Raw genomic sequence first — 13,126 nt, 5'->3', positions numbered from 1 at the left:
CAATTAAGAAAATGGTAATAGGAACAAACATGTCAATGATTACCTTCAATGTAAATGGTTGAAATGCTCCAACCAAAAGACACAGACTGGCTGAATGGATACAAAAACAAGATCCATATATATGCTATCTACAAGAGACACACTTCAGACTGAGGGACACATACAGACTGAAAGTGAGGGGATGGAAAAAGATATTCCATGCAAATGGAAATCAAAAGAAAGCTGGAGTAGCAATTCTCATATCAGACAAAATAGACTTTAAAATAAAGATTATTGCAAGAGACAAAGAGGACACTACATAATGATCAAGGGATCGATCCAAGAAGAAGATATAACAATTGTAAATATTTATGCACCAAACGTAGGAGCACCTCAATACATAAGGCAAATACTAACAGCCATAAAAGGAGAAATCGACAGTAACACAATCATAGTAGGGGACTTTAACACCCCACTTTCACCAATGGACAGATCATCCAAAATGAAAATAAATAAGGAAATACAAGCTTTAAATGATACATTAAACAAGATGGACTTAATTGATATTTATAGGACATTCCATCCAAAACAACAGAATACACTTTCTTCTCAACTGCTCATGGAAGATTCTCCAGGATAGATCATATCTTGGGTCACAAATCAAGCCCTGGTAAATTTAAGAAAATTGAAAACATATCAACTATCTTTTCTGACCACAACGCTATGAGACTAGATATCAATTACAGGAAAAAATCCGTAAAAACTAAAAACACGTGGAGGCTAAACAATACACTACTAAATAACCAAGAGATCACTGAAGAAATCAAAGAGGAAATCAAAAAATACCTAAAAACAAATGACAATGAAAACACTACTACCCAAAACCTGTGGGATGCAGCAAAAGCAGTTCTAAGAGGGAAGTTTATAGCAATAAAATCCTGCCTCAAGAAACAAGAAAAATCTCAAACAACCTAACCTTACACCTAAAGCAATTAGAGAAAGAAGAACAAAAAAAAACCCCAAAGTTAGCCAAAGGAAAGAAATCATAAAGATCAGATCAGAAATAAGTGAAAAAGAAATGAAGGAAACGATAGCAAAGATCAATAAAATGAAAAGCTGGTTCTTTGAGAAGATAAAATTGATAATCCATTAGCCAGACTCATCTAGAAAAAAAGGGAGAAGACTCAAGTCAATAGAATTAGAAATGAAAAAGAAGTAACAACTGACACTGCAGAAATACAAAGGATCATGAGAGATTACTGAAAGCAACTCTATGCCAATAAAATGGACAACCTGGAAGAAATGGACAAATTCTTAGAAAAGCACAACCTCTGAAACTGAACCAGGAAGAAATAGAAAATATAAACAGACCAATCACAAGCACTGAAATTGAAACTGTGATTAAACATCTTGCAACAAACAAAAGCCCAGGACCAGATGGCTTCACAGGCGAATTCTATCAAACATTTACAAAAGAGCTAACACCTATCCTTCTCAAACTCTTCCAAAATATAGCAGAGGGAGGAACACTCCCAAACTCATTCTAAGAGGCCCTGATACCAAAACCAGAGAAAGATGTCACAAAAAAAGATGACTACAGGCCAATATCACTGATGAACGTAGATACAAAAATCCTCAACAGAATACTAGCACCAGAATCCAGCAGCACATTAAAAGGATCATACACCATGATCAAGTGGGGTTTATCCCAGGAATACAAGGATTCTTCAATATACGCAAATCAATCAACGTGATACACCATCTTAACAAATTGAAGGAGAAAAGCCATATGATCATCTCAATAGATGCAGAAAAAGCTTTCAACAAAATTCAACACCCATTTATGATAAAAAACCCTCCAGAAAGTAGGCATAGAGGGAACTTACCTCAACATAATAAAGGCCATATATGACAAACCCACAGCCAACATTGTTCTCAATGGTGAAAAACTGAAATCATTTACTCTAAGATCAGGAACAAGAGAAGGATGTCCACTCTCACCACTATTATTGAACATAGTTTTGGAGGTTTTAGCCCCAGCAATCAGAGAAGCAAAAGAAATAAAAGGAATCCAAATCAGAAAAGAAGAAGTAAAGCTGTCACTGTTTGCAGATGTCATGATACTATACATAGAGAATCCTAAAGATGGAACCAGAAAACTACTAGAGCTCATCAATGAATTTGGTAAAGTAGCAGGATACAAAATTAATGCACAGAAATCTCTGGCATTGCTATACACTAATGATGAAAAATCTGAAAGAGAAATTAAGGAAACACTCCCATTTACAACTGCAACAAAAAGAATAAAGTACCTAGGAATAAACCTACCTAAGGAGGCAAAAGACCTGTATGCAGAAAACTATAATACACTGATGAAAGAAATTAAAGATGATACAAACAGATGGAGAGATATACCATGTTCTTGGATTGGAAGAATCAACATTATAAAAAGGACTATACTACCCAAAGCAATCTACAATGATTTAATGCAATCCCTATCAAACTACCAATGGCATTTTTCACAGAACTAGAACAAAAAATTTCACAATTTGTATGTGAAACAAAATTGAGTTATTTTAGTGAGGTGGATGGACCTAGAGTCTGTCATACAGAGTGAAGTAAGTCAGAAACAGAAAAACAAATACCATATGCTAACACATATATATGGAATCTTAAAAGAAAAAGTGGTTCTGAACAACCTAGGGGCAGGACAGGAATAAAGACACAGATGTAGAGAATGGACTTGAGGACATGGGGAGGGGGTAGGGTAAGCCTGGACAACGTGAGAGAGTGGCATGGACATATATACACTACCAAATGTAAAATAGATAGCTAGTGGGAAGCAGCTGCACAGCACAGGGAGATCAGCTCTGTGCTTTGTGACCACCTAGAGGGGTGGGATAGGGAGAGTGGGAGGGAGTCGCAAGAGGGAGGGAATATGGGGATATATGTATACATATAGCTGATTCACTTTGTTATACAGCAGAAACGAACACACCATTGTAAAGCAATTATACTCTAATAAAGATGTTAAAAAAAAACAAACACAGCACTGTAAATCAACTATACTCCGGTAAAATTTTTTTTAATTAAAAAGTAAAAATAAAACACCCATCTGTTTTTAAGATAGGTTGTCACTACTAGTAATTTCTCAAAAAGACACATTTTGGCAGCATGACCAACTCAGAGTGATACTGTTAACTGAGTCATTTAATCCACTGTTAATAAGTACATGGACAGCATACTGACTTAAAAGAAGCAATAAAATTTGGAGTTCTGACTGAGAGCCAGATAAAACTTGGAATGGGCACAAATGGAATATACATTATGTGCAGACATGGCCCAGTTTGTGAAGTATCTCCTGCCCTGTGCTTTCGAGGTCCTTCTTTGGTGGCACTATTGGCGACTCCTTAATTAGCCGACATTATATAACTAACTGTGGTGACCATTCTTGGAAAATCATCTTAAAATTCCTCAAAGTGACTCACAAATTATATCTTCAGATTTGGGAAATGTGTCTCTGCACACTGTTTCGTAGCTGTACACTCTCCTGTGTGTATTTTTTAAACTAAATTTCATCTACCTTGAAGTAATGTTGTAAGTACAAACCTATAATTTACTTTTAAGCCCTTCCTTCTAATAAACTTATCTATGTGTATTGCGTCTAATTATAGCTCCGGGCATAACCATGTGTATTATTCATCTAAATGAGTGAGCTTGTCTGGCAACCAGGGCTGTTGGCAAGGTTTGGCTGTCATCTGGCCTGAATATTCCGTCTGCCTCACTGTCTGCTTCAGGAGAGGGAGGTCAGTGGTCAGATGGGGCAGGGAGGCTACACCCCGGTCCCTTGCACCATGTTTCAGTACTTGGCCATAAACTTGGCTAACTGTGATTTTCTTTTCTTTTATTTTACTACATCTTATTTTAAGTAAGAGAAATCAAACTGTAGAAATAAAATTGAACTCTCCTTCATTCTCTATGTTCAGATTTCCTCCCCCCACCCCCTCCAATTCTCCCCTGTTCCTTGCACAGCTACCATCTTGAATTTAGGTGTATTTTTCCAGTTCATTTCCTGAAAGACATTGACACAGATATGTATCCATAAATGATATAAAATGTTGTTTTATTAATATGTTTCTAGTTTCTATAGTAGGATCACACTGTACCTGTGCTACAACTTGCTGTTGGCATAGTTTATCTTAATATGAAAATGTGATACAGATCTAAGAAGATATCTAACTCCTAAGTAAGTTATGAAACCTAGTAATAAAACAAATACTCCTGAATCCACCACACATCCTGAGAAGTAGAACATCCCCAGAACCATTGAAGCTCCTGTGTGCTACTTCTCCACCCTCTGATTCTACCCAGGAGACTCCTCTCTGGAACTTTTTGTGTATGTCCCTCCATAATTTATTTTCCTGTTTACTTTTAAACTTTGTAGAAATAGTGTCATACCGTATATATTCCTTTTAGACTTGCTTTTTTATCCAATATGCTATTTCTAAGATTTCTCAATGTTAGTCTATATATTTTCACTGCTGTGTAGTATTCCTTTGGGTGAATGGATCCATTTTTCTGTCAGTGAACATCTGTGTTGTTTCTAATTTTGCTATTACAAATAGTGCATCCATGAACATTCTTGTACATGTCTTCTGGTGCATGTGTAAAAGTTTTTCTGGGGTATGTACCTAGGAATGCAATTCCTGTGTTGTAATATAGAACTGTCTATATTCAGCTGAACTAGGGAAGTCCATGTCCTCATTCAGAGTGATTGGAATGCTCATCAACAATGGATAGTTCTTGTTTTTCCACATCTTCATCAACACTAGGTTTTGTCAGGCATTTATTTTTGCCTATATATTTTGTGAAATAATACTAAATTGTAATTTTAAGTTTCCTTTCTCTTATTTTAATGAGATTGAGCATTTTCATATGATGATGGCCATTCGTGTTTCCTCTTTTTTCCTTTCTAATGGATCGTTAGTCTTTTCCTTATTGATTGATAGGAATTTGTATATTATGGACACTAGAATTTTGTCAGTTTTATATGATCCAAATATCTTTTCTCTGTTTATGGCTTGCCTTGTCACTCTCTTTAGTCAAACTCCAAAACTTTTGATTTTTGCACTTAAGTGTTTAATCCATCTGCAACAGAGTTTTACATATTTATTGAGGTAGAAGTCAAATTTCTCTCTTGTCCAAAGACAGAACTGTTTTCTTAGCCCCATCAGTTCTGACATATATCAGATTTTCATATGTGTGTAGAAAAGTTTCAGGAGCTTCTTGGAGCTCCCAAACGCATTCTAGAATCAACGTGTCAAGTTTCATTTTTTTAAAAACTGTTGGACTGTGGATTAGAATTGCATTGGATCAGGGAGAAATTGACATACCCAGGATCCTGGGTCTTCCTACCTATAAACTTGGTGTCTTCATCTATTGATATTTAATTTTCTTGAGTGTATTTCAGTATGTTTTATAATTTTCTCCATAAAAATCTTACATACTTTTTATGAAATTTATTCATAAGTTTCTTATATTTTTAATACTATTATAAAAGATATCTTAAAATACATTTTCTAATTTTGCTGATGTGTTGAATGCAGTTGATTTTGCCTATTGATCTTACATCCAGCTACTTTGCTAAACTTTTACTAAATTTAATAAATTGTGTATCGATTTGGGGAGGTTTTTTCTGTATACATAAATACTGCAAATGCCAACAGCTTTATTTCTTCCATCCTGATCCATAAATCTTTTGTTTTTTTTTCCTATGTCTTTCATACCTTGATGAACATGAGCTCTAGTACAGTAATGATTAGAAATGGATATAGTGGGCATCCTTGTCATGTTCCTCAGTTTTTAAAGGGTGTGCTTTAATATTTTACCATTGAATATATAGTTGCTATGAGGTTTTTGGTATATGCCTTTTATCAGGTTAAAGATGTTTCTTACTATTCTAATTTTGGTAGGAGTTTTTATCTTAAATAGCTATCATTTTTATTAAAAAAGCACCTATGGAGTGCTTTTTCTGCACTTATAGAGATTATCATTTTCTTCTACTTTAATGTATTATAAGGTAAATTACAATAATAATTTTCTATTATTAAACTATCCTTGCATTCCCAGAATAATCCGAACTTGGTTAAGATGCATGCTTTTTTGTATTTTGGGGGTTTTTTTGGTGTCACCATACAAAAATGTTCCATAATTATTGACTGTATACTTCATACCTGTAACTCATTTATTTTGTAACTGCAAGTTTGTACCTCTTGATCTCCATCACCTGTTTCTCTCATCCACCAACCTCTCCTCCCCTCTGGCAACCACCTGTTTGTTCTCTGTATCTGTGAGTCTGTTCTGTTTTCTTACATGTATTCTTTTGTTTTGTTTTTTAGATTCCACATGTAAGTGAAATGATGTGGTATTTGTTTTTCTCTGTCTGACTTATTTCACTTAGCATAATACACTCAAGGTCCATCCATGTTGTCCCAAATGGCAAGATTTCATACTTTTTATGGCTCAGTAATATTCCATTGTGTGTATATATATGTACCACATCTTCTTCATCCATTCATCTATTGATGGTACTTAGGTTGCTTTTTGTATCTTGGCTAGTGTAACTAATGCTGCAGTGAACACTGGGATGCATATATCTTTTCAGTTACTTTTCAAATTACTGTTTTAATTTCTTCGGATAAATACCCAGAAGCGGAATTACTGGATTGTATGGTAGTTCTATTTTTACTTTTCTGAGGAATCTCCATACTGTTTTCCATAGTGGCTATACCAATTTACATTCTCACCAACAGTACACAAGGGTTCCCCTTTAGTTCACATCCTCGTCAACACTTGTTAATTGTTGTCTTTTCGATGATAGCCATTCTGACAGGTGTGAGGTGATATCTCATTGTGGTTTTGATTTGCATTTCATGATTAGTGATGTTGAGCATCTTTTCATGTGCTTGTTAGCTATCTGTATGTCTTCTTTGGAAAAATATCTATTTAGGTCCTCTGCCCATTTTTTAATAGGTTGTATGTTTTTTGATGTTGAGTTGTATGGGTTCTTTGTATACCTTGGATATTAACCCCTTATTGAATGTATCATTTACAAATATCTTCTCCCATTCAGTAGGCTGCCTTTTCATTTTGATGATAGTTTCCTTCACTGTGCAAAGGCTTTTTAGTTTGATGTAGTCCCATTTGTTCATTTTTGCTTTTGTTTCCCTAGCCTGAGGAGACATATACAAAAAAATATTGCTAAGATGTCAATCTTAGATGTCAAAGAGTGTACTGCCTTTGTTTTCTTCTAGGATTTTTATGGTTTTAGATCTTACAGTTAAGTCTTTAATCCACTCTGAGTTTAATCATGTATATGGTGTAAGAAAGTAGTCCAGTTTGATTCTTTTGAATATAGCTGTCCAGTTTTCCCAGCACCATTTATTGAAGAGGCTGTCTTTTCCCTATTGTATATTTTTCCTCCTTTGTCATAGATAAGATCCATGCTTTTTTGATATACTGCTCAACAATGAATTTTTTGTAGATATGAACTAATTTCAAAATAAGAAAGAAGACAAATCTTTGTTGGCAGTAAAATCTTCCCAAGCACTTTAACAGGGTTTCCCACTTACAGGGTGTAAGGGGAACTTCTGGTTGTTAGATGTACATATTAGCTCGATGGGGCAAGAGGAACACTGGAGCTAAACTATAATCTCCCTTTGCCTTCTGTTACCCTGAGAGAATTAACACAGTTAAGTTGACTTGTGTGGGCCTTATTTTCCTCAGTGAGTTTCTCTGCAACTGGGGGACGTATGTTTGCTGCTAGTAGCCATGGGGCTTCCCTTGCTTCACTGTTTAACCCAGCATCATCATCCAATAAACGTTTACTTACTAGGCACTGAGGACAAGGCAAAATGTGTTCCTCAAAGAACTTCCAGGGAGGGATGGAGAAAGCAAACAGTTACACAACACAGGTATAAAACAAAAGGATGCATCTTATCTTCTACAGACCACACTAGTTGGAGGGTGTGGGTGTTGGCCAGGAATCTTTGGGTGGAGAGAGAAAGGAAGATTCAGATGGAAATGATACTCGAACTGAGTCTTGTGAATGATGAACATTTACTGATCTCCATGAACCTCTTTTGTGTTCTTAGTTAACAAAGGATTGGAGTATTTTTTTTCTCTAGTGTCCCTTGTAGCTTTGAAAAAAAAAAATTTTTTTTTTTCGGTACGCGGGCCTCTCACCGTTGTGGCCTCTCCCATTGCAGAGCACAGGCTCCGGATGCGCAGGCTCAGCAGCCATGGCTCACGGGCCCAGCCGCTCCGCGGCACGTGGGATCTTCCCAGACCGGGGCACGAACCCGTGTTCCCTGCATCGGCAGGCGGACTCTCAACCACTGCGCCAGGGAAGCCCTGAAAATTTATCTTTTTGACACTATATCACCCTTTTCAGGATCTCAGAAATAATTTTATGCTTTATCAAACATTTGTGCTCCTACCTCTGGTCTACAGTCCTTGGAATCTTTAGTTTCATAAGTTTAGGGTTATGAATGGCAAAACAGAATCTTCTTGGTTCTGTTTTATTTCGTAATACCAACATATTCCATTTATAGAATACTGATGATGTTGACAAGGGACTCCTTATGTAGAGTTAATCTGTTAACTTCGGTGTGTTTTTATGGAATGGCTCAATTTATTGTTACCGTAAATAGATATTTTTTAAATTCCAAGCTTTATATAATCTCTAAGCACATTTCATTTGTATGTCTTATTTCAGTGCTGGACCCAAAGGAGACAACATTTATGAATGGAGGTCAACTATATTGGGACCCCCAGGATCTGTCTATGAAGGAGGGGTGTTCTTTCTTGACATTACCTTTTCACCAGACTATCCGTTTAAACCCCCCAAGGTCAGTATGAAGTATTCATCCATTTTTAGCAATATGTATTGTTGCATATATATATATGTGTGTGTGTGTGTATAAAAAAAAATATATATATATATATATATATACATATTCTTCAGTGTACATACCTAGGAATGCATGTCTGTTCTCTTAGCATAGGCAACTTCCCAGGGCTGATTGTATGTAAATGGAAACAGAATGTGAAAAATTGTTTATTCCCTCATCCCAGCCCTTTACGCATACTTCGTTGCTTTTTTTCATCCTTCCTCATGTCGCCTTTCTGTGGTACATGTTTGAGTGTAACATCAGACAGCATGTTATGGGTGGAAGTAGGGGCAGAGGGTGGGCTGGTGCCAGCCCTAGAGCCAGGAGAACGAGACCTGACCTGGGGGTGAGGGAGCCCACCACGACCAGGCTTCAGGCGCCAGCTGCGAGCTTTGAGTTTGATGCCTCCAGGGCTCAGTTGCCCATGTGAATTCCACATGCACTAGAGTGGAGAGTGTGACCCACAGAGACTGAGAAATCATGTCAGGAAAATGCAATAAAGAAGAATTTATAATAGTCCATTAATAAAAACGATGGATTAATGAAAAGCCATACATAAATGACTGGAGAAAGTATAAGAGCAGTGTCATTAGAACATGGGCGAATTTTCACCTACTTAAGACAAGATTATATCCTTTAAGAATTCTTCACATAACTTTCTACTGCCTGTAAGTCAGTCAATGATGACTTTAAATTCATTCTTTTTTTTTAATTTTTAATTTATATTGGAGCATCTTTGATTAACAATGTTGTGTTAGTTTCAGGTGTACAGCAAAGTGATTCAATTATACATATGCATGTATCTATTCTTCTTCAAATTCTTTTCCCATTTAGGTTAGTAGAGAATATTGAGCAGAGTTCCCTGTATAAAGTAGGTCCTTGTTGGTTATCTGTTCTAAATATAGCAGTCATTCTCCGCTTTGGAAAGGAAAAGACCCAGAGGACATTGACTCTGTCTGTTGGCCACCAAGCAGAATTCTTATTTCATCTGGCTTAACTTCTCAACGTAGAGGGAAGTAAAGCCTATTTGAGTTGTCGGTTGGAGTGAACAATTTAAAAAACAAGACTCAGACGAGACCTTCACCTTCCTGTGATCCCCCTCCCTGGCTCCTACCTCCCCTCTTTTATTTTCCTCTCTCTTCCTTTCTTCCTTCCTTTCCATTGAGGTTTGGATCTTGTTTTGGTATCAAAGCAAAAAGTAATAACTATCATTTTACCAAATAGGAAACCCATGCACAGAGAAACTAAGTAACTACCCAGCATAATCCAAATGATATCAGGATTGAACCCAGGAAGTCTGGCTCCAAAGCCTGTGTTCCTTACTACATTACAGAGTACATTTTATCCAAGATGACAGAGCTGGTGGCACTGGGACCACCCAGGGCTGTATTTGGTCGGTTTTTAGTGATGAAGCCCCAGTATAACTAATCTTTATTTTCTCCTTTTACTGGGTGGGAACCTTACATCTTCCCTTCTACTTTGGACCAGCCCATAAGTCATCTGGTTTTACCTGTTGCACTGCCAGTGACGTGAGGACCTTTCTCTGCAGCCCCATCAGTAACGGAAGCACAGGTGGTGAGGAGGGAAAACTCAGATCAGGCAGTTGAGCTGCTTATAAGCCTGGTATGGTCTGTTCTATGAAACATACATCTCACAAAATGCGTGGGCTTCTCCAGCTTCTGCATGACAGAACTGTGTAGATTAAACAAACCCAAGAGGGAAAATGGATTAATAGGTTAGATAAAATAATTCCGTTTCTGAAAAGGCCTCCTTGATGGACTCGAAGGATCGGCCAAAACTAACAAGATGGAATGTAAACAGCTCAAGGTATAGTATTTCATTGAAAATTCAGAAAGAAATCATGATACAAGATAGGAAAGAGAGACTTGCTTTATTTTCATATAAATAAAATGTGTGGCCTTCTGACTGAGTACCATTCTGTGGGAACTTGAAGTTCTTGAAGCCCTAAGGAGATATTTTTAGGAGCACAATCTCTGGAACTCTGAACCCATCGGCTGGTATCAGGGGTGCCTCATTCCCTTCTGAGCTCTTCATTTTCAGAAGGACAAACAGGAATAAGCTGGGGAGGGAAAGAGCTATTAGCATTCTTGAGTTTCTTCACTGGAGTGGGCGTCCGCTGTGTGAACCATCTCTCCTCCAAAACACCCTAGTAAGGCTGGGATGTTCCCTTTCACAGAGAAGCGGACTTAGATGAGGTTTGGAGAGGTTTTTCTAATAACATACAGCCAGGAATCTACTGAACTTGGCCTCCAGGGACCATGTACTTTCTGCTGAATTATACATAGTTACCCTGGAGATGTTTACTAGGAAAAATAGGACCTAGGAGGAACGTGATAGCTGTTCTCTGATGTTTCAGAAACTGTGTGGGGTTAGACTTGCTCCTGGATGGCTGGATGGGACAAAAATAGAAGCAGAAGGGTGTCAGTTACAGGGAAGCAGATTTCGATTCCACGTGAGGAAAATCTGACCCATCGAGGGACAGTCTGCGTTTGAATAGCTTTGCCTCTGAGACCAGGCTTCCCTTTCCTGGGAGTGTTCAAAGAAACAAGCTGAATTAGAACCTGTCAAGAATACTGCCAGAAAAAAAACCAAATCCCTCGAGTGGACAAATTTGATTAGACAATCTATTAGGACAAAGAAAAATCAAACTTTGGTAATCAAATTATCATTTAAATGCACATTTATTAGAAACCCATGGGAAGTTTTCAAAGCACATTATCACCACCTAATTTATCAGTTTTGGAAATCGGATCTTGTAAACAGAGGTGTTACTCTAAAGGGGAAAGTTTGCGAGTGTCTTGAAAGCGGTTCACTAAAACGAAGACTTACTAATAATTTGGAAGTACCACGCCCATCCTTTCTAGCCTCCTGTTACTCTAAATAGTCCATATTTGTGATTAAGTTTTGTTTATTTCTTTATTGCCTTCATCCTGTGCTCTTCTTCCAGTAATCTTAGGCACACACCTTGATTCATGCTGCATTTTCCAGTGCTTTGAAGAATGAACCAGGGTAGCTGTAGGTGTCAGAGAGAATCGTTGATGAGAGCAGAGGTTCACAAATCAACCTGACTGGCCATCTAATAGTTATCAAATATCTACCATAAAATGAGTCTGTCGTGCCATTGAATCCATGAGATCCCTTTTCCCAAACTCTCAGACTGGGAATCCTTACTGAGAACTTTTAACTACTGTTGTGCTCAAACCTGTCACTTAAAGGGCAGTGGAGTGGCTTGGATGCCTCTTCTTGCCACAGGGACTTTCTGAATATCCCACACTCCAGCACCTAATTTTTCACACTTTCAGAGGAACCATTCCAATAATTCCTTCCAAAAGTCACCTAACTTCTAACAAGGCAAGCAAAACACATTTTTCATGCAGTATGTAATGTTCATTACACTTAGTATACTAGTTTTAAATCAGTCAAGTACTAGTTGTACTTTCAAATGCTGTATCTCAGTACAATTTTTAGTCCACTGATTTTTTTATCTAATCAGTATGTTTATTGCCTCTTTTACTAAATGCACGGCACATCTGTTTGTATGATACTGGTAGTTGTCTCTGATGCCAAGTCTTTAGTTGAATACTTAACCACCAGTGATGTCATTTCTCTGAGAAAATATCTGTTTAGTGAAACTTTATCCAGGAATAATATATATATGGCCAGAAAGAAAAGCATGATACTCCCATAACATTGTCTGTGGAGCCTTTAACCATACTCAAATATTTAAAATATTTTTGATCAAAAAAAGAAAGAAAAGCATAATAAATCACTGGTATGTCCCAAAGTCTTTTAATACTGTATTTCTTTTTCAGTGTAGACATACATTTTAATGTTATAATTCAGATGTCTATTTATTTGTAAAGTAGGAGTTGTTTTATATCTTATTGGGGATTACATTTGCACACTCATATCATAGGTAATTACTCCTGTGCTCAAAACCAGCACTTTTTAAGTAGTCTAATGTGTAAATATTTTCATGTGTACTTGAAAAATTCGGAAGCAAAATAATGGAATATGTTGTATTCCTATAGTATTTTTTTTTTCTGCTAAAAACCCTTTGAAAAGATTGTGACATACTGTGTCTGGTATTTCGTATCTTAGAGATTCTGATGACATCCATCCTAAGGATAAGGGGTCTTGTTAGGTAACAGGTCAGAGCTGTGTTTTTGTGGTAG

The 13,126-nt window shown here is 37.0% G+C and overlaps 1 protein-coding gene across 1 annotated transcript in view; it reads left to right on the top strand.

The window, feature by feature from the left end:
* The window catches only part of LOC307052977 (ubiquitin-conjugating enzyme E2 E2), a 358,613-nt gene that overhangs the window by 265,474 nt on the left and 80,013 nt on the right, over window positions 1-13,126 (top strand). The window contains exon 4 of the mRNA XM_079704159.1: window positions 8,756-8,888. Coding sequence (XP_079560285.1) covers window positions 8,756-8,888 — 133 coding nt within the window. The remainder of the gene's footprint in view (window positions 1-8,755; window positions 8,889-13,126) is intronic.

The sequence above is a fragment of the Hyperoodon ampullatus genome (genome assembly GCF_949752795.1).
Source record: "Hyperoodon ampullatus genome assembly, chromosome: 5".
In the NCBI taxonomy this organism is placed as follows: domain Eukaryota; kingdom Metazoa; phylum Chordata; class Mammalia; order Artiodactyla; family Ziphiidae; genus Hyperoodon; species Hyperoodon ampullatus.
The sequence above is the reverse complement of the archived record's forward strand: the minus strand, read 5'-3'. Positions and strand labels throughout refer to the sequence as shown.